At 38.2% G+C, this 23,828-nt stretch overlaps 1 protein-coding gene across 3 annotated transcripts in view; it reads left to right on the forward strand.

The window, feature by feature from the left end:
* Positions 1 to 6,806: 6,806 nt before the first annotated feature.
* The window catches only part of LOC137261304 (sorting nexin lst-4-like), a 46,582-nt gene continuing 29,560 nt past the window's right edge, over positions 6,807 to 23,828 (forward strand). Inside the window, exon 1 of one of the 3 annotated variants that reach the window (XM_067799029.1) lies at positions 6,807 to 6,845. In XM_067799029.1, the coding sequence (XP_067655130.1) occupies positions 6,831 to 6,845 (15 nt within the window). In that variant the 5' untranslated portion in view covers positions 6,807 to 6,830. Of the gene's footprint in view, positions 6,846 to 12,458; positions 12,667 to 23,828 lie in introns of those variants that run through there. The other 2 variants (XM_067799028.1, XM_067799030.1) reach the window with 2 other exon arrangements.

Consider the following 23,828-nt stretch of genomic DNA (forward strand, 5'->3'; position numbering starts at 1 on the left):
GGTATAGGTATATATCTTGCATTATTAAACACAGTAAGTACCAAGAATGTAAAAATATATATATACCTTTACTATTGGGACCGTTGACGCCATCCTCCTGGGGGCAGAATCGGACCTTGAAGTTCCCCAGAGGCCGGACGACAGCCAAGAAGACATTCCGTGGACAGAAGTGGAGCAAGGACTTTTGTGGAGGCAGGACGACTGCCACGAAGCCGATATCGGACCAGACTTTCAGGCAAGATTTTTCAAACAATCTTTTTAGACAAAATAAAACATGTTCTTGTTCGCGAGGACGTCATGTGCAGATTACAGCGTTTGTCACAAACGAGCACATGCATGTACCTTTTCATTCATTATCGATGTAGTAGGTGTCAATGGTGTGAAATATTGATTGTGATCCCTTTTAATGGGCACTTATAGATACAAATCGTTAAAAATACAAATTCAACTGATAACTTGCGATGAAAAAAACCCTTCGAGTTCACTATTTTTGTCCCAGCGCTGAGGTGAAAAGTGGTTTCAAAAGCTATGCTCTGCTTCGCTCATAGCAAATGCGCAATGATGAGGTTCGCATGATTTTAACTAGGATGACTGGATGGTATATTCGCATGACGGTGACACGTAAACACATAGTAAGTGATTCGTGCAAGGGTCATCGCAGTGGTTGAAGTTGGAGAACAAAAAGATGTTTCTTGTGATTACAAGCGTCTTTGATCTGCAGTAAAAAATAAATACACTGGTCCCGTTCTTTTCCTTATTTGTTTCACATTTTGAATTTGAGAGGTTGGTAGATTTAGATCCATGTTTTCGAGAATGTGTGGTATAAGAAATACTAATATCATTGATAAAAAATGCTCAGCTTGAAAACTGAATTGGTTTAATTCATGCATGTGGACACATAGAAAACAACATGTTGATTGTGATGAGCAGCCTCTGCCACAAACTAAACTCAGTATCGATTATATTGACACCTATGTGCTTATCCTTGGCTTTTCAGAGAAATGAACGTCTGCATGTGCGCGGTACCCCTTCCTTCTTCGTGACCATCTCGCCAAAAGGATGCTGGGTTCCTCTTGCAAAGGAGGACGAATGCATCTTCTCTCCAGAATGAAATTGTATGCACTCCCTGATACTGAGTGATGGAGTTTAATTGATTTGTAATTGTCCCATCTCCGGTCATGTACATATATGCATACACTCTATTTTGTGTGCGGTGTAGGTGCAACCCAAGTGTATTGCTTTCGGGTATCAGGAAACAATAGCTATATTTTGTACGAGCAACGTAGCTGGGCTATGCAGCGTTTTCATTGTTCATGTCCAGTTTCATGGGAATGAGAGTGTAAATCCTGCCCGTGCGTATGCTCGCTGGCTGCATTATATGGATGCTGACCTGTTTATGTATTTTATGACACTGTATTATGCGTATCTACTTCTGTAAACCGTTGACTGCTTTATGTGGGTGTTTAACTGTTCAATCATTTTTTGACAATGTATTGTACTTGTCCACTATGCTGTAAACTGATGGCTGCATTATGTGAATGTTTGACTGTTCATACATTTCGTGAAAATGTATTATGCGTGTCTACCACTGTAAACCCTCCAGTATAATAGGTAGTGTTGCATACGTTGAGGGAACACGGTTCCAGAGGATTTTCTCTTCTCAAAAAAGCCATACACTGCCAACACAGCAAAACGTCTCACGTTTTGTTACAATATTGTAACCATGTAATAATCAATTTGGATACAAGCTGTTATATTGCCTATACGGAATAAAGAAGTTGTACAAAAATAAAAAATGTCCTCATCCTTCATCTACCCAAGTTCTAGAGCAGTCAGAGAGGTCAGGGGGAATAGCATATATGTACCGATGCTACTTTTAAAATGTTGAACTGAACAATTCCTTCCAGCAAACCTACCCACTAAAAAAGAAACAGGACGAGTTCAACATTCAACACAAAAATACATCAGCAAAAGGGCCTATTATAATATCTACAAAGTTGCAATACAAAATGCTATCAACCAGATCACATCGCATAGACTAATATTATTACAACGATTTCTTAGTGTTATATGTCCACGTTAACTGATGTAAACAGATAAGGCACTCATTTTAGAAAAGCAATTGAAAAAATGAATACTGAGCAGCTTTCATTTGCTGAACTTTCGATTTGGTCGTGAGTGTAACACATTCTATTTGTTACATTTGCAACATAACTATGCAGTCACTGGACATTTCCACTGATCCACGCTTAACTGAGGTCGAAGGTCGCATGTCCCATTTGGTTATGGAACAACCTCACCTCTTAATTGCTTCTTTGTACATTGTTCAAACGTGAGATGTCATCAAATCTACTTTCATGTGCAGTACAGTAAATATTACTTTACAGTGTCACAAATAGTGTCATTTGAAGCGGACTCTCGTTTACTAAAAAATACTAACGTAGATTTCCTTGACTTCCCTCTTCCATTTTGAAAACTCACATGACGAGCATTTATAGAAGTATTTCACACTTTGGTGTTCCGTATAATGCGGCCTCTCAATCAGAAGATCTATGATGTGTGGTCTGTCCGCCGTGAGTGTCATCAGCTTAACGTAGCTTTTAGCAGCAACGTGACGTTAGAAACGGATTTGGCATTCCGTATTGGGAATTCGAATCCCGAATCTGAATTTTTTTCTGCTTCGGGATTCGAATCCCGAATGAGGTATGCATGCGCACACACATACGTGTGTGTACAACACTACGTACGTACCCTTTTACTCTCTCTCTTTCTCTTTCAAGATATTGAAGGCTAAATGCTGAATTTAATTTAGTGATGTGTACTCCAAAACATCAGCTCTCTGCAGTTTTTGACTTTTAGTGATATTAAATTTGTAAATGGGACTTTCAAGGTTGGAATGCGAAGGTATTTAGTAAATATTTTAGTTTCTCAAATATACCTTTTCTTTTGTATTTATCCGAGATTTTGGATTGTCATATACATACTCTTCAAAAAGGAAAGTTGCTGCAGACGAGAAATGGCTGCAGACGACAAAACGTTTGGAAAGAGAAACATTGAACAAAAACGTCTGAAGTTAATCACTAAGTGAATATGCATGAAATGCGCATACATCATTAAATTCAGTATCATCTTTAGATGAAGCCTATGACTGTAGTCTTTAAAAAGTAACATCATTGGTACTCCACATGCATTGCTTTTGGCCACCATAGACCACACGAGAATGAAGAAAATAACAGAAGCTCAACGACACAATGCCATCGGTCGTTTACATCGGCCGTTCGCAGTGTGAGGTGGCACGTAACTTCAGCGTGACCGTTCAGACCATCTGAAACCTGTACGTACGTACCTACCTGCCTGCATGCACGCAAGCACATATGCAAGCACATCCATCCATCAAGGATGCGCCTGGGTACCTTAAAAAACATAAACAACCAAAGTACAGTTTTCCATATTTGAACCTCAAGTTTGACATTTCTCCACGTTCGGGTTTTGGCATTTGAATCCCGAATCTGAAAAAAATATTCAGATTCGAGGTTCAAACATGGAAAGCTGTACTTAGGTTGTTTGTTTTTAAGGTACCCGGGTTCACAAGGAGCATCTAGAAAAGTGGAAGGGGGTGAAATAATGCATATTGACACTGTTCGTCAGAATTTTGAATCTGAAAAAAAAAAATCAGATTCGGTATTTGAATCCCAAATGAGAAAAAATTATTCAGTTTCGGGATTCAAATTCCGAAACCAGAATATGAACAAAACCCCAACTTCGGGTTCAAATATGGAAAACTGTACTTTGGTTGTTTTTAAGATACCCAGTTACAAGGGCGCTGAACTACAAATGTGTGCGAGAAATACATACGTACACACATACGCACGCACGCACGCGTGCACATACACATACATGCTACTATGCTTGTCGTAAGAGGCGACTAATGGGATCGGGTGACTTGTTTGACACGTCACCGGGGCCCAACTGCGCAGATCGATGCTCATGCTGTTGATCACCTGGAATGTTGCTGAGTCTGTTGTAAAACTAAACTCACTAATTTTTTCACAGCGCGTAATTTGCCGTAAAGCTGGTGTGCTATTTTATATATCAGCGCGTGTTGATGAGGATGTTTACGTCTTTTGTCAGAGGAAAGTCATATATTCCAGAATGACGAGGATTTGATTGAGGTGTATGTTTCACTATGTGACAAGCTACGAGGTCCATCTGCCAAAGCTGTAATACATGATGACCCACTTTGTTGGAGAAGCATATGCTGTTTCCGCTGTTGCATTGTATTCAACATAGGGACAAAAACATTGTATGTATTGCCATGATTATTAAATAATTTTTTTAGTAATCTTTAAAATACACTTGAACAGGATTCCATTCATCATGGCATACATCGGCGTTAGGTTGTCTCACAGTCACTGAACCACATAATTTCCCTTTCTGCTTAGCCTTAATGCTACAGCCTCTAATAAGCCAATCCTGAATGGCGCTTTGACGTTGTAGTGTGAAGATGTTCCAAACTCTGCCAGAACGAAAAAGCCCGAGGTGGTGCATAATAGGCCTCCTTGTCTTAGCATTTGATTTGAAGTGATCACATCGATTTTGTTTGTCAGGGATGGTCAACCTGCATTGCTTATTCGACATAGCACACATGTACAGGTACTGTGTGGTACATTCCTAAACTTAAAAACACTCGCGCATTGCGCTGTTATACTACACCGATAGTTGCAGTTTGTGAAGCTTATTTCTCGTGCTGGGATATTGCTGTGTGAAATACTTTTAAAGTCGGTCAAAAACTCACAAGTCCGCGCGCTGAACATTTTATGTCAGTTTACCGTATAAGATGCATGCATGGGTTTCATCTAAAGATACTCCACAATGATTCTGGGTCAATGCCATAGGTCACTATCATCCAATGGTCACTCAAGGCGTCTGGAAGGATCTCATTTGACCTCCTGATACCAAGCTCCCAGTTTATACATCTCTGTGGTTCCGTTCGCCTGTTCCTCTCTGAAACCAAAAAGACGCTAGGTTATTCTGTCATCCTCTACAATTCGAGTAAGAATTGGTCTTTAATAACTCAAGCTTGTCGTAAGAGGTGACTAACGGGTTTTTTCAGACTCGCTGAGTCATATCATCCTTGAGTGCTCTGGGCCTTATAACAGAACTCTAGTGTTCTCAAACTTCGACCACCCTAACACGAACGAATAAAAACAACAACAACATAAAATGATTCAGAACTTCATTAACATCTACACTGAATACGAAACGTGTGATTGTTATCAAGTTTTTATTACACCGTGGACGGGTAAATGTAGTGTTATAACATCTGCAGTTAAGAAAATGGTCGGATAAGGATGAGATAACTTCCCCCATTTCTCTGAACCTACAAACCATTGTACATGTATGCTCTGGAATACCTTAAACTGAAAATGTAGCACATCACCACCAGTTTTAATACCACGGCCATGATACCACACTCGACATTCACCTTGCTTGGCACGGTATCGATAGTGATGTGGAGGTCGGCTTGAGCATTACTTCTGACGCAAGCGACGATGTTTGGATCCTCTGAGGCTTTTGTCTTCAGAGCCCCGTCAGTCTCGGCAAAGGTCACATCCTATGATAAATATGCAATAAATACATAAATATACACATGTTGAGGAATTTTCCTCTTGCAAAATATATGTATTTTTATCATCAGTTTCTTTAAAACCTTTGTTGAATGACGCGTCCACCGTTCTGCTTGAGTATACTAGTTTTGAGTATACTGGTACGTCAGACTATAGTTACGGATTTTAAGTCAGTCGCTATATTGTCAATGCGGCTTTGGCAGATTCACAACAATAATTTTACAGGCAGATTGGTTCTGTAATGTGGGGACTGTGTATCTTGAACATCTAAGCTGAAACATCACTCCTATATGACCAAACAGGAACTGGCTGACAGAATGGTAATTGACGGTCTTGTAATGTTGAAACACGGATAGTGAGTGAGTATGGCTTTAAGCCTCTATCAGCAATATTCAATCAGCATCACGGCAGGAGACAGCAGAAATGGCCTTCACACATTGTACCTCTGTGGGGAAACCCAGTCTTCGGCGTGACGAGCGACCGCTTTAACCCCTAGGTTACCCAAACGCACCTGAACACTTTTGTGAACGGTATGTTTAGAGTGTTCTCACAACACAGCCAATGTGCTTGATCGTATCATTAAGTTGGGTACCAAACCAAACCTACCAAACCACCCACATACGAACATTCACACAGATGACCTACTGTTATTACACAATGAGTCTTCCTCGTATTGAGGGCCAACCTCCTGGTAATGATAATACTAGTAACCCTCAAAGGTTCACATAAGATTTACAAGGAATCTTTCAACTGATCATCTTAAACTATTATTTAGTGAAAAGAAGGAAACTTCACTCCCAATCTGTTTGTAACCATGAACGTATTCTGTTTCAGGGGTGGATACACGTAACACGGATTGGATCTGCCCCTGGGTTTTATGTGCGATTCATGAATAATTCTTTTTTGAAACCCAAATCAAACATTTGTCTATGGTGGGTGGTTCTGGTATATGTTATGGAAAATTAACATGTTGTTTGAAAGTACAATCCTCAAATTGTGCATCCTTTGGAAAAAAACAAACCACCTCAGGAATAGATAGCGTACGTTAGCTTATAACAGAATGTTAACAACCATTCGAATTCTGTTCCTTGTGGTAAGTTCAAGAAGCCGGGAGGTGAATCCTAATTTACCAGACGAGGAAAGAGTTATCTACCTTTCATCAAAAACAGGTGGCAGCTCCAGTCAGCTGACCTAGTAATAAACATGGCGGAGATACAGGTTAGTCATCGAGTATGGAATTTAGTGTTTGTCAGTAATTTGTTATTATTTGCTGCAGCGCGTAATTTGACATGTATTATGCACAATATAACCAGTGCATGCCTAGGTGACAGCATGTCGTGCATTTAGGTAGAGCGGAAAGCCAGCGTACATTTGATATGACAGTGACAGTTCTGTTTCTACGCCCCCACTGGCCCCAGTGACGGCTGTGGACAGTGGCATTACTCAACAACAGCAGTCCGACAGGGCTCATGTCGCAATTCATTAGACTGATTCACAGAATATCCGGGTGGTGTGACTTCATCTTTTGTCAAGACATCACAGATATTTTATCATTGCATTCAATCTAAAGTTCACGCTTGGGGAAAAGATCGAAACAACTTACAAAACCCAAAGACGTGCTGCTTTTGAAGTATTCAAGTGCCGATCTACTCTTGTATTTGGAAACTTAAGGTTCGGACTAAATATTTTGATTTAAGTTGGAGCAAGATGCCGATTTCAGTTGGTGAAATTCAACAGTGCCAGTTGGAGGTTTGTATATTCGGTTCAGTGAACATACACCACGCACGTTTCAGTAGCAATAAATACCACTGTTTGTTATATGCCAAGAGATCTATGTGTAATTAAGGTATTGGATGGTCCCATTCATGAACTAGTGCAGCAGTCAAATACATCTTCATTCAACTTTCAGTAATCATCATGATAAAAATAATGTTCTTATTAAGTAATTTACACACATATTTTTCATGTTGAAAGTCCACTGATGATTTCTCAAACTTCTTACATTTATGTTTTCTCTTGTGCACAAACTCTTACCTAAATATTTCCATACACAGATCATATTTTCAGATCAACTTCTGAAGTGAGAAGGTAGTATTGTGGGGAACTTGACAAGGTTTCAGTGTATTGGTACATTGACCCTCTGATAAATGGTTGGGGAACATGGCAAACAGGAACATTAAAGTGGCTAATATGTTGTTTTTCGTGCATATATAACAATGCATATCACCATCTGACTCGATTAGAAAGTTATTGTAGGATGGATTCGATGGTGTGTTTTACAGTTTGATGTCATGGTACATAACTGTGAATGTGCAGTTAGTATTGCAAAGATGTCAGTTTGTAAGTGGAAGGAATTGACAGGAGAACATAATAACTTCAATTTTTTCAATTTTAGCTTTAAGGCTATAGTCGCATGACTTTTCCCACCAGGTACCGTTTTTCTTCTGTGTGACCTGAGCTCAATGCAGAGGACCATGTGCCAAGTAATTACTTGTTTAGCCTGCATTGTCTCAGTGGCATCTCTTCCATTTACTGGCATGGGTCCGCCGTTCAGTGACACATTCTTGTACATTAGGTGCACTTGTTTGGTGTGTTAATCATCTTAATGATGCCTGGGCATTCTTTCCAAACATTTCCTATGAATGGAATGTTGGCATCTGGTCTTAACCACAAATGAGTGATGACTTCAGGTTTCTTGGAATTACTTTCAAAGTGGCCACTATTTCACAAATGGTGTTGCAGTGTGACAGGATATTGGGGCCTGTACAATGTTCAGATGTATGACCCATTGAAAATTCACAGGACCCAGTGAATAACAATTAAACACACATTTCTTATAATTGGCGTTGAAATTATTAATAAGTGTAAAATATACAAGTGTTCCATGTCACAACAACCTCAATTAGAGTTATTGTGAAATATACAGTCAGACACTGGGGCTGGTGGGTTGTGGACTTCAATAGGGCTTTCAGTGAATCTTTTGGATTTGTGAAAGGACCTGACACTATTCGTGAAGGTTAGCTTTATGGTCAAAATGATATTGAAGACTGATATGTTCACACACTCTTCATGTATTTGAACAACGTATATATGAACATAATTCACCTTTGTCCTCTGTCATTACATTTATTTGTGACATATTCTACTCAGTTGTGTCACGTGTGAGACACTTTGTTAATACCTTATTGGCTCTTGGGTCGCTTTTGATTGGGATAATTTGTTCATGGATAAGGTTTTCTTGCATAGTGCATTAAGCACAGCAAACATGATTTAATGCCATGAGGCTGAATTCCAGCACTTTAGGATTTTTAAGGGGACAATTTGTTTCATCTGCTTTGTATTATTTTCCTTTTTCAAATATAATTTTGGTAAGGGGAAGAAAAACATGTATAATGAAGTCTTTTGTTTCCAATCTTGTATATGTCTGCATGTTTCTGTGTTGTTTAAAACACTGTTGTGTACCAGCTCAAGAGCTGATTAAGGGATACAGCACAATAAACAGATGGAAGAGATGGTAAGGATTAGCAGGGTTGGGTCCTGTACATTGTCTTGCAGGTGGTCACATCCTAAATTGCGGTCTGCCCAGTCATACTGGTGTTGGGGTGCTTGAGGTTTGCTCATTTATGAATCTTGGGCCCACTTTATCATGTTCAAGTTGAGGGTTATAACAAGGAATGATGGAGTTTCAATAATTTATTTCAGTGATTTATGAAGTTTTGGACTTATAGTCCAAAGTTAACTGAACAAACAGACCTGTAATCTCTTTTATGACAGTAATAACTTGCATAAGAATTGACAATTGTATGTTTTCAATCTTTTCCATAAGACTTCCTGTGGGACTATAACTAAGGGTGGAGTAGTTGTTTGTGACGGGAATTTGAGTGTCAGGTCATACTGAGCCTGCTGCTACTTTAACAGACTTATTGATATTATTATAATGATAGTACCCTTCTACCCCAAACCATTATTTATGTTTTGTTCATTATTATCATGAATATATTTCAGTGTGTGAATGAATATATTAATCTTTCAGTGTTGATTGAAATATTAAGATCACATGAAAACATTTTTTAATTGGTTTATCTCAAACAGTTACTTGTCAGACTGTTCAATTCAGCATGTGTATGTGTGGAAGTGTTTCTGTAAGTGCAACAAGGGTTTACTTATAATAGACTGAGTTTTCTTATGAAAGATAAGCTGTTCAACTTTGCTGTCTATTTTATTATTACATCATTTACGATTACATTTTGTTATGCTTGCAGTTTTTGCAGATCAGTATTTACAGCAACCAGGATCAAATGAGTCATATCATTCTGACACTTTCAGACTTTATTGATGAAGTGTTAACATACATGTAGATAAATAGCTATGTTTTGAATATGTTTGATGAACTCTAAGCACACTGTGACTGGTAGCTGTGTAGCAGAACATGGCTGTACGTGTGGTGATGATTATTATGATGGTGACTATGATCACTGTATGATGTCATCTGTATTTGTCCCAATGACTTCCCTCTGTAGTGTGGGTCACCTGTAGCAGGTACTGTCTTAGGGTGTGTGTGCAGTGATGTAGTGTGTAGTTGATGGCCTAGTGTGTCTCACCTAGTCACGCAGTATGTGCAGGTAAGTGTTTGACCTTTAGCTTGACACACCTCTACCTGTTGAGGTTAGACAACAGTTTCCTACTAACTGACATATGTAAATGCATCATCCATCATGACCCATGGTGTAGGTAACAGTGATTGTTGTTTGTATTGTTCATTGGACGGACCATTGCAATGGTAACAGAATCAGTATTGCTTAGTAGCACGGCAAACCTTTTGACATTCCGTAATGTCAGGGCACTCTGGAGCATGGCTGATAGGGCTACATCGATTCACACATACCTTGAGCTTGACCTGTACTCCCATAGTTTTTCACACATTGACACATCACAAAAGCAATAGGTTATGAGAGTTAAAATCACTGTAAGTATTTTACGTTGTAGACGTGACAAATGTGAATCCTTACAGAAGACTAAAACCAAGCATGTCCAGGGGTGGGGCTGTGGGGCTGTGGGGCGTTGGGATGTCACATCACTATTAGTGTATTGACATGAAGTTTCATGAACGATGAGCATTGAATGAAAATCATCCTGTTTCTGTTTTGAATCAATAACATTATAGTTCAGCACATAAAGGGTGCAGATTTTATTTTGTCTTAACTTATTCATAATTCCAGCACTCGATCACTAACCTTTGAACTGAATTTCCATTTTTGTTTTATGGACTCGACAGATACCATGCAGATGTTATAAGCAAAATATAACTGTCAATTTTCACCTATATCTGTATTTTTTCCCAGAGAAAACAAACATTACAACATTGCAAACAACTACTCAAAAAGTCAACTTTGACAAGCTCAACCTAGGGTAGAGATGGCCATTATTCTTGTCAGCTTATGTTTGCATCAGTCTACATTCAAGATGAGGGCAAGTTGTTTTTTTAGAACAAATTCCAATTTTAAAATTTCTTCAATACATCAAGGTTTGGAACACAAAAGTTTTATATCACTAAATGTATGTCACATTTGGTGAATCACATGAAAAATTCAGAAATGGCGATAGCTGGTCATTTTAGTCGTTGGGAAATCACAATACACACTACCAGAGTTCCTGCTCACCATGTTTCGGAGAAACACAGTCGGCAACTGTAAACAAGCAGGGAACATCAGTGAATATCTAATCTTATCACATTGTTGAAAGCCACTAAAATGGCGATACCTAGTCACTAGCCAGTAGAGATGTATGTTTTCTGTTTGTTACCCATTGTCTTTTTTCTAAAGAAAAGTGTGCGTGTCCTGGAGGCAAGGACATAAGCACAGTAGCACAGTGAATCTAGTCATCATTGTTTAGGAACAATTGTCACATTCACACTTGCATGCATCAATGGATGAGGTCATTTTCGGCTTGTTGATGGAAGACACGTCGCAGTTACTGAAGTGAGTTATAGTCTGTTTGTAAAGAAAATGTACTGATGAATTTCACTTTAAACTAAACAGTAATTCAAATAAAGTGAAATTAAAGTGAATCCTCGTAATTCTACCCAGCCAACTCAACATTTAAACCTCAGAATTTTATTAGGATAAAAATTGTTTAACAAACGATCATAGTTTCAAATTGCTATTATTGGATTATTAGAATGGAGAAACTGCTTCAACAGTATAAAATATAAGTCACTCCGCCATCACATTTCAGTGATTTGATTGGATGCTGTGTGCATGGTCGTAGTTAGGTTATAGGATTTACAGTAGCGGGAGTGTCAGACCAGATTGCAGTCACAAATGATGAAAACTGTGTCACTTTGTCCTGTGTTTAAGACTGCTGAGTGTGCCTGATGCAGATGTGTGAGAAAGTGTTGTGACTCATCATGAGCATATCTGTATGGTACACATGCATAGACTGAAACATATACATGAAAATCATGATGAATATGGTAAAGGACTCAAATCCCTTGTAGTATCATTAAGCTCATGAATAAGCTATAGAGAAGGTTAGACAGGTGTAAGAGTTTTGAAAGACAGTACATTGGGAAAGGACTGTATGCTAGAGGTTTGTTGTGAAGTGTTAACCAGCCAGCACTGTGTACATAAGTTCTAGCAGTGTCAACACATCCGCTTGACAGTGTACACACTGATGCATGCAGTAGATGCTGGTGCTGCTAATGCTGACATTTCCTCCTCTATCGTAATGTCATTAACAACCCTTCATTTCCTCTCAACTAGCCTGACTGTATGGATGGGACTTAGGACACAGTTACAGTCACTAATGAGCCATGGTTGACCTCACCACTCATGGCCTGTAGTGTGTGACAACAGTGGAGAGAACTTTAGTACATCAAAGGCTCAATCATTGTTTACGTCCTCCATTTGTCAGCTGGCAACATTCACCAGTGTCTCGATGTGAGAATATTTGACTAGTCTGTTCATCTGGTCTAGGATTGTGATTTTCTGTTGTTGGATTTACCTTAGCAACTTATCTAGCCGCCATGCACCAGGCAAAGGTATGTGTTGTATTTAAGGAATGATGGGTATTCAGACATCTCAATGTCCATTCCCTCTGGCAGTGTTTGTCACATTTAAGTTGGAATTAGCAGTGATTAGTTTGTTTTCTTTGTCACGTTACGCCCATTTTGATCGGCTTTAATCTTATTAGGTAAACAATTAAGCCCAAAGTGCCACTTTAAGGCTATTGAGGGAGACCTTTATTCCAGCTTACCCCATTTCTTGTGTGAAATTTAGCTTGTGACTGATTGTGGTTTGAAGTATTTGTGGAATCGACCCGAGAAAGGAGAGTAATACAGTATATGCATGGCAGTTGTTGTCTGATATTTGGACAAAGGGGAGCGCTGCTCCTGATCATATCTCTCTTTTACATGAAACATTGTGTATAGATGGGGATGATGTCACTCCTGACACAGAAGCATCTTCAGTCATCTTATTCATGTCATGCCATATGAACGTGCTGAGATATGACACTTTGAGAACAGAACAGAACACTTGTGTTTTTCAATACTATAATGAATATACTCTATTTTATGGTTATCAGTTAACAAAATGTAAACATTACAAGTGGTCTCTGTAGTGGGGTTTTGGTTGGAGATGTTCTGAGAAAGCAGGACAATTACTATGGCAACGTTCATTATGCTATTTTGAATAGGGGATAAGGGGATGCAACCTTGCCATCAATGTTTTAGTTTAGTCTACAGGATCCAGCATGTTCAGTGCAGGATCTGTGCCATGTTTAATGAGTCAGTAGTAGTTTCTCTACATATAAATATGGTATAGATAAGTACAATTTGCTGTACTGAAGTATAGCTTAGAGTAGTTTTATAATCTAGGTTTCACCAGTGTGCACTGGCATTTAGCTTGATCTTACTTCATCATTATGCTCACTTGATGGACTTTACTCACATTCCAAAGCTGTTTCCAATTTTGTAATTGCTTGTATCAGTGGGTAGTTCTACTGCCAGTGTTATGATGTAACTATTGAACAACCTCATACCTTACTCTTTGATCAACAGTATTTATGGCAGAACACTCCAGCCAACTTTCTGGGGTGAATATCCAATTTTGTGTACTTGTTAGTTACTTAATCTTTCATGTCTAGGTTAGTAGCAAGTAGGAAACAATTGGGGACTTGTTTTTCGCTGTAGGCTGTGTTACACAATTAGAATCCAAACCATGTGGTTGTCTTTTGCTGAGCATTTGTGCATTTTGTTGATCTGTTCATATACAAGTAAAGAAAACAGACTGAACATTTACCTATTTATATTATTTGAAAGGGATTAATACAATATTTCTTGCATTGTGAATGTTGATGCAGTGAGAAAAGATTGAATTAAACTGTTTTGAATCATAATCAGTTCAAATATTGCATGGCAGTAGAACTTGCATGTCAGTATATTTTTGTGTAAGGGTATTCACATTATTGGATGGATATTTTATTCTAATTAAATGCTAGAAGCATTTTGACTATAGTTCATTTGGTTCGAAAGCAGACCAATGAATTGCAATCTAACTTGAAAACTAATAAGCATAAATTACTCAATGAAATGCTGATCGTAATCACATCTTACCAACTTTGGAAGTTTTTGCAGACGTTTTGTCCTAAAATTGAAAACAAGTTGTGTAACAATCTGTCATTAAAATATTGACGCAGTTCACTATTTGGTACAAGAGAGGTGTGCAGAGAATGGGACAGCCAGGTATGTGAGAAAGGATGGAGATATCACAGGTTAATGAATAAATAACTTTGTGCATGTTCTTCCCAAACACTGTGGCTGTCCCTTTCTCTGCACTCCTCCCTTGTAACACACTGTGAACTCTATCAATATTTTAATGATAGTTTGTAAAACAAATGTTTTCTTTTTAGGAATAAAATTCTGTAAAAACCTCACAGAGTTTGTATCATCTTTTGATTATGATCAGCGTTTCATTGAGTATTTTATGTTTATTAGTTTTAAGTTAGATTGCAATTCATCTGTCTGCTTTTGAGCCAAACATACTTTAACGGCTTTTGACTGAATCCTTTGTAAGCTGAAATATGGTTGGTATGTGATGATACTTATTCATTAATCCTAAATGTGCTTGTCATATATCATGATGACTTGTATATTACAGCATTTATGAATAAACAGTATAATCACTCACCTGACGAAATTACCCCAGTATCGGGTAAATATGCTGCAAGAACCACACAGCTAATGTCTAATGACATGACACATGGTAGTCCAACATTCAACTTTGTGCCAGGACAAAAAACATTTTATGAATTACATGGGATTTGATCATTATAGAAATACCTGAACATGTTTATTAAGTGCCCTCATTGATACTTGTCACAGGTAATGATGATGTATTTTGTTGACAGGTGTCATATTAATTCCCCTAGTCATAAAATTAGCGTCATGTGCACATTCTTGTCATAGATTGCATAGTTAACGTAGCATTATGTTAATGTGGTAGGGGGGTCAATGTTGACAGGTCTTGGAAGATTAGTAGCTGTAGTGTTAATAATATGGCTTTACAACAGACACATGTTTACATGTTAAAGAATGTTTTCTACTGTTCAAGTGGGGAGACTGAACTGTTAACATATTTTTTTAGAATGTAAGATCATCTGTTAGTGGTTCTAATTGTGATGAAGAGGCCGGGCCAGCCTACTTGTTGTACACATCTTCCTTGTCTTATATGCTAAAATGCACCCTTAACAGAATGTTGTCAAAAGGCTGATGGTTGTAACTCACACTAATTTTATGGAGAAAAATACTAAGCACCTTTAGATATTCAGTTGGATGTGACAGTTTCAGTTTCATTTGGTTTCTTGTCAGAAAAAGAATGCCAACAGTGTCACATGAGAAAAGGGTATGAATATGAATTGAGTTTTGCTTGTTTTTTGTATTTTTCTCAAAGTTTGATATTTCCATTGTCATATTGTTTTCTTGCAAAAGGTCATTTGATATGGTTAAATGATATGTAACTTGACTCTGAAAGTCAACCTGCAAATCACATATATGCAAGTTATTTAGCCTTTCAATGAGGCATCTATCAGCAGTATGCTTGGTGTCAAAACTGTGCCTGGGGGTGTGAAGAGCTACTCATCACTTATCACCAAATGCTTGTACATCAAGCACCTTCACCCCCTCTTTGGGGCCTCCATGCTAACACACCCCACACATCACACACCTATATACAACACATGTACACTTGATGGGATTGCTGTAGTCTGACATGGTGTTCCTGATAACAGAACTGGTGCTTTGTGTTTTAATAGTCTGTGTCTGTTGTACCACTGATGTACTACAGGGTTATGATGACATTAGCAACCCTGATTCTAAAAATGGTTGGACAGACAAACATCTTTCATCTTCCTTTCACCTGTGTCTCACAGGTCACTGGAGGAGACTACAATACCATCATACACAATTAACTGGATGATTGTGAAGGACAAGAATGTACCACAAAGGTCATGAACCAGTATGTTCCTCTTGGTGTTTTGAACTGTGAAGTTTGATGGCAGTGGGTAGGTCATAAGATGACAAGTGTAGTTTGAAATGCATGTCGTCCAGAGCTTATGACCATGATAACTGTTGCTGACTCTGTATGTAGGTTCAACTGTTATGAAATGTTACCTGGGGCATTGCATATCATGAATTCATGATAAATAGCCTTAATCCACAGATAAGCCACACAGATTTAATCTACCCTGTACTGGATACCCATACCCACAGCTCTACCATAGAGATTGCTGGACATGGTCAGCTATTGTGAACTGGTTTCAACATTGAATTGTGTCTGACCTGGTGACCATCACTGTCATTTATATTGTCATTCACACTTACAAGTAAACAGTAAGAAGACGGAATGCCATCGCCCTTCATGTGTGTCTTGAAGACTGTTTACAGGATTGATTGTTCTCACAGATAATGTGTAAATTGTCTTAATTTGGTTGCATCTTCACCCTGATGATCTCGGGACCTTTTCATTAGGTGTCAGTTCACACCAGTTCCTGTTGACGTCTACAAGTTAAGGTCACCCTAGCTTCTCATAACTACAGGTGACAAACAAGCATCAAGAACTTGTTAGGAGGTCATACAGTTGGATTGCATTATCTTTTTTGATGACAAGGATATAATTTGTTAGAATGGTTTTAAATGTTTCGTCAACTTCTCAAGTTTGTTTTTGTGACTTGATGTATTGATGGTGTCTGACAGTGAAACAACTTATGCTGTTCATCACAGTGTGAAATCATAGTGATGCAAGAAATGAAATCATAGAAAAATGCCTGGGAAAATGCTGCTTCATACATTCAGTATAGCAAACATCCAACATCGCCACAACTCGCGTGGGTCCTACACACTGTATCCGCTGGAACAAAATGTGGAGAGTGAGTTGCCGCTACCTGATCCGCCAGAGGAAATCAGCACTCCGGTAGGTGGGACGTACTGACACTTTGAGGAAGTACATGATGATACAGTCATATACTACACCCTTGTTAACTCACGTCACTGTGTCTCCACACAATACATGAATGCTGGTCACAGTTCATGATGTCAGAACCCTTTCTCCTTGTAATGATTCTGTGTGTTCAAGTGTAAATCAAAGTAACTGAAAGGGTCATTAGGAACGTTGATGATGAAATATTTATAGTTATTTGAACATAGGGTGCTCTGAAATAGGGTGCTCTGTCTCCACTGCGAACAGTATATTTAAGAATATTTATAATCTCAAATGTGTTGTATCTTATGTTCTCTCAGCATAAAGACATAAGCCCCAGTTATATTCACTGATACTTACAAGACTCTTATCTTGATAAAATGGTGAGCAAGATATATGTAAATCATGGTTTTGTTGTCATAAGGATAATGAAAATGTATATGGTTTGGTGCAAACAGATTGTTTGTTAAACCATTCATATTCACAAGTTTTCTTAGTTTGCCTTTTGAGTTTGAACATGCTGACATGATCTCTTCTTTTTTGTGCACAGTGTCTCGAGTTTTCATTGCACTTGCTCTATGCCAAGAACATTTGTGGTATCATTTCCTGTGGTCCTAGTATATGCATCATGTATATAGAATGTTATCATGATTAACATATGAGGCCAATTTTCTACACAAGGTTAAAGGCTTAGTGTGTTTATGTAAGCCATAGGACATAGGTTGTTGTTGATCACGGTTAAACCCAGATATAAAATAATCCAAGTAACAGTAATAGTCATCAGTAATGTCTTAGGACTTCCTTGTCCTCCTTTCCAGATTAAAAGTTGAGTCTAAAAGCATAGTCTTCCTGCTGGCTGTTACAACTACAACAAATTTCACAGTCAGCACATAGCTATACAGAAGGTGTTGCCTGACTGCCAAGACATTACGCAACTTTGTCTAGATTGATGCAATGCTGATATCAGTTAAAATATGCAGGTGTTATAGTTCAAATAAATGGAAGTAAGATATGTTGCTACAATACAAATTTATGTCCTCTGTTCGCTACACTCATTAATAAAGGGTTTCTGATAAAATGTCTGATTAAAGGGTTTTCTGATCAAGTTAGATGTGATAGAGAATAAACAGAATCTTAGTACCATACCAGGAATTCATGTATCTAAATGATAGTCTTAATAACATGTGACCAGGTACAGGGTAAAATAGGGATTCAGCTACTCATGCTTGCCATTGAAGGCGGCTATGCTTGTTGTAAAAGGCAACTAAAGGGATTGGGTGGTCAGGCTTACTGGCTGGGTTGACACGTCATCGGTTCCCAATTGCGCAGATTATTGCTCTGGTTCAGAATCGATTATTTACAGACACCTGCCAATGCCATACAGCTGGAATATTGCTGAGTGTGGCTTAAAACTGAACTAACTCGCTCACAAAATAACATACATGATCCCTTTGATAATCAAATAAAAACACAAACGTAATTAGTCCCAGGGCTAAATTTCGGACATGATAAGCCTACAGCAATTATTAATGACCTCAAATGGTTAAGTTTCACAGAACAGGTGAACTGTGAACAAGAACACGTTTTCCGGTACAAAAATGTTTCGGTTTCACATTAAACATGTATTATATCAGTATACAGGAACAATTAGAACATTTCTTGATTGAAGCTACAAGACAGGAAATGCAGGTAAAATTCTTTATCTTCATTCTGTCCTCGCATTATTGCTCCTGCTCTTTGTTGGGTAAGTGTCATTCTTAATAGTTCTTGAAGACCAGAAGCAGATTGAACACTGTACAAACACAGCTGAAACTTAGTGAAATGAAACTGATATCAGACTGTCAGTAGTGTACATAAGAGAGCTGTGCATGTGCCAAGTTCTGTAATGTTTAAATGACAGATGAGGGTTCTAAGAGATAATTTAGCTGTAATCTTCAAAGATTGCTGACACCCCAATGAGTATTTAATGAAAGGTTTTTACATCAGAATGTGTCTCCATCTCGCCATTGAAGAGAATTTTTACATGTGCCTATTAAATTTTGTCAGTCAGAATGAGTCCATACATATTCACATGATTTAGTGCTCTGGTAATTGACTTTACCTACAGGAAAGTAATGAACTTATTGATCATTTGTTAGAAGGAACGATTTTCAGTTAGTTGTATAGAAAATGTGTAGAAAGTTTGTCATTTTGCTGATTTCTCGACGTCACCAAAGACATGCCGAATTGTTGTGTTGCTGTCAGTTGCTCCTTGGGGTCGGGTGATCGTGTCACTATGCACAGATTTCCACCGGACCCCGTAGTTTGTGCTTAAATTGGTTGTTTGTGTGTGTGAAGCAAGCATTATGAAAACGTGTGGTATATACTAAATTGGATGGTTTGCCCCCTACCACAGATAGAAAATGAGTTCAAGTATCATCGAGTTACCACACATTGCTGACCAAAATGATTTTGCATGAATATAACGCTTTCTTCCTCGGAAGCGAGGTTGTCGAAGTGACAATACATTGGACTCTGGCAATATCGGCCTTTGTAAACATCAGCATTCTGTCTACAACGGCACAAAGTTTCAGTCCCAGCAGAAATGCACTTAATTATCATATAGAAACGTGTACACATCGGCTTCTGTCTACTCCCGACATCGGCATTGTTTTTCAGTCCCAACAAACAAATGGTTATGAAAAGAAATCCGGAAAAAGTGGCATATGAAAGACTGCGCAACCCTTTGATGCAATTAGGTCCAAATGATGTAGCAACATAATTTGGAGTTGCTACCCGAGATTATTCGGAAGTGGGAAGTGTCAATGAGTGTCTCTTACATAGAATGATGAATAGTGGGCAGTATTCAGAAATGTATTATATATATATATTATTCAGAAACGGGAAATGTCAATCAGTATCTTGTTAACTAGTGAATGGTACCTGTCACATACAGTAATTAGAGGGTATTTAAGGTAAAATCGTATAATGTCAGTAGTGTAACAGTCACTATTGCCAAAATGTCTCGACCCACAAAACGTGCAAGATGTAAGTTGACACTTCAACAAAATGTGCAGCTGATAGAAGAGTTTGATTAAACACCTCGATCCACACAGAAGCATGTGCACTCCTATTAAACACTTTGCATCTAGCCAGGAAGTACGACTTCTACATCATGTGCAGAACTGGGGAAGTGCAGCGGAGGACATTGGTCTCGAAGCATTGGCACAGAAAATACAAAGCAAGTTCAGTGACTTTTTTAAAGTGTGAACAACCTTGTTATTATTTGAATGTGTAATAGATGACTGCATTCTGACACTGCCTTGTTCCTTATTCAAACATGTTGTTAATGCTAACAAGACAGTACGACTTCCATTGTGCGTCAGCGTCATGAGGCAAACTGCCTATACCAGCACTTTTTCAAAACTGGCATTTTTATTTGGTCTCGACTGGTGCCGGTATTGACAGATTTCACTGTATTATCATACGTAATTTTATATTGACCCCCGTCTCGCTTCCAAGAGTGAAATTGTTATGTTATAAGCAATGTCATGTAAAATCCTACTGTCCATCAATAAAGTACATATCTTACTAGTAGCAGAAAGTAATTTTGCTTTTGTAAATCTGTGAAAACAAACATCAAATAGCATTCAGACCGCAGACAGGGCGCAGCCATTTTTTAAAATCTTGAAGTCATGGACTAAAGTCCATTTGAATTAATGAGATTATGGTTTGTTTTCATCAAGTTAGAAAATCAAAACTACTTTTTACTAGTAGTTAAATATGTATTTGAATCATTACCAAAAGGAGTTTGCATGACACAACCTGTAACATTACATAAGTGAGGTTGGGATCAAAGTTACTTGGTTAGATTTACTTGGTTTGTAACGTTCACTCACCAGTATGTAGACACTTGTCAATGTACGTCTTTATATTTGGTCTCATAATCCTTATTACTTTATAATCATACTTGTATGCATTGTATGTCGTCTGTATCATTACACTTCATGATGAAAACAATGATTCTGTTGAAAGCTACGGCAACTTAATAAAAAGGAAATGCAAATATTAAAATTAAAACAAATTAAAGTTATACTACCAATGTCAGGCTATTACCTTGTTCCACAAAAACGAGTGATGTGTAATTCATCTGCAGATTTCCTAAATGTTGTGTCTTTTAACAGTCTAATAAATGAAAACGTGATGTATCTTTTCAAGTTTTTCACATTGCTGTATAGTCTCACTGGTCTCCCAAGATAGCACACCTGAGAACATCCTGTAAACAAAATAGTTTAACCCCTAAAATTTAGATGAATTCTGCATAGACCCTCATATTTATACCTACTGTTATGTCACGGAGACGCGCCGCTCTGATTGAAATTTTGTTTGCGGTTGAGAGTTACTGTTGTCAAAAAGGTCGATTTAAGGTAATGGCGGAAATGAGCAGTTTTAATGACTGGGTTTCATTTATAACGATGTCAGTGAGTGATTTATGCATTTGCACCCACTAGAGTACATGTGATCTTTAAAATAATGATAAACCCAAAACTACGCCTCAGAAAATGAGGAATGATTGCATACATTGTTGTACAAGGAAAGGGTTTATAAATACTTTGCCTATCAACCATGTTTCCCAGCCTAAGGCTGTGGCACATGACACCTCATTTTGTAGTTTATCATTTCCCTCTAAATTTTCCTCCTATGAAGATCTGGGTTGGAATTGGTCTTCAGCTTTTGGTAAGAAACAACTAACTGGATCGGGTGGTCAGGCTCCCTGGCTTGGTTGACGGATGTTATCATAACCAAATTGCGTAGATTGATGCTCATGCTCTTGAGTACTGGATTGCCTGCTTCTGAGTCCATGGTTTATAGACCACTGCTGGACAGCAGGAAAATTGCTGAGAGGCATTAAAGAAATAAACCCACAACCAACCACATTAATTTTCCATGACATAACCAATGTTTATTTAAGACATTTTAGTTTGCCTAAGATAAAAGATTTTCAGTTGTCAAGGAATCTCTTGAGGTGCCACGTTCTGTTATTCATGAATCAGGAAACAAATATGTATTGGTCATGTTTGTGACTTTGGCAATGATTGTTCTGACTGGCAAAAACTTTTCCTTCCTAACCGTCAGGCTTCAATAAAGTGAGGTCTTTTCTCCAACATTAACAGATTGCACCCTCCATATTTTTATCTGCCAGTCAACCTCTCGTTAAAGAGAAAACTAACTGATGAACTGAGCCCACCTACAGACAGGTATTTTCTTATGAAAGTCTGTGATGCATCTAAAAAGAGTAATCTAAACAATTTCACTTAGCCTCATTATCAGCTTAGCTATGCCTCAGGAAGTGCCTATTACCGGTTGTTATGTTCTTCCTGTGTGCAATAGGTACTGGTAAGAACATGCGCCAGTGTTCCAAGTATCTGGATTGTGTAGATACCAGAAGTTATCTTGAACCCGCCACTGGGCCAAGTGGTGTATTTAACATATATGAAGGTTTGTGAAAGAAAACAGTAGAATTACAGTGTAAACATTTTCTTTGGATATAGGTTGCCTTAATCTGTGGTTTCCACATACACATGCAGAAAATGAAATGAAAATTGTAACACTAAGTCATAGCTATCCCTAGTGGTGTAATCCTTAGACCAAACAAACAGAGTTACCTTTCTTGACGTTACGTCACCCATTGTTAATTTGAGCAACATCACAATTTTTCTGTATGGTGAACGCATCACACATATCAGAGAGTGGAGTGAAAATTTTCCATCTAGCATGTTTTCAACACTCACTTAACACAAGAATTAGGTTAAAGGTGTTGACATTGATCTGATGCGATAAGCAGATCGTGTAAAGTTTTCATGTAAATTTTGCAGATTTTGGCATAAATTTTAGTTTCGTCTAGTTTTCTAGATTTTCATGCCATATTTTTCTACTTCAGTTGTGGTCAAGAATAAATATGGTCAGTGCCAAAAGTTTATGCCTGATACAGACCTTCATTCCTTATGCTTAGCTAGTTTTTCAGGTACACCCAGTACTTTAGAAGATAACTGTCTTCTATGCTCAGATGTATCAAAGATAGAATGGTGAAACATAGACACATGTAGGTCTCTGATTGGATAGTGTCATCTATTATTACCACCTCTTTTAACATGCAGCTGTATTGTCCAATCAGAAACTGTCATATACCGGGAATATATGACAGGAAACATTGTAATGCATGCAATACTCGTTCCTTATTCAGACTGGGCAATTAGATTGGAGAAAAGATCTACAGTCGTGCCTCGTCTATCCAAACACTTGTGTTTTTATTGAAATTGTCGGGATAAGCGAATTTTCGTATATCTGAACCAAGGGCCATATGTACAATGAAACGTACAAAGTAACGAACATAGTATGCATCAGACATAATCTTTATTGATTACACATAAACAAATATTGGTGCGTATATACACCTGTTCATACAGTTATGCTCGCTTAAAGAAATCAGCCGTAGCTTTTTGCACTGATTGTGTAGAAAAGCAAGAGGACTTTCACCGATCAGTTCATCACTGTCGACATTCACAAGAACATTGGCAGTAACAGTCACAGTTGCAACTTGTGCACAGGATCGTAGTGCATCGCAAAATCCCGACAAGGCCATGTCTTCTTGTGGGTCCTCATTTGATTGGATAATATCCACATGACGAAAGCAGTTACAGCTGTCCAGACTTTCTTTATCATCCGGATGAATTAATTATAGTGACCC

This window comes from Haliotis asinina, chromosome 14 (genome assembly GCF_037392515.1).
Source record: "Haliotis asinina isolate JCU_RB_2024 chromosome 14, JCU_Hal_asi_v2, whole genome shotgun sequence".
Lineage (NCBI taxonomy): Eukaryota > Metazoa > Mollusca > Gastropoda > Lepetellida > Haliotidae > Haliotis > Haliotis asinina.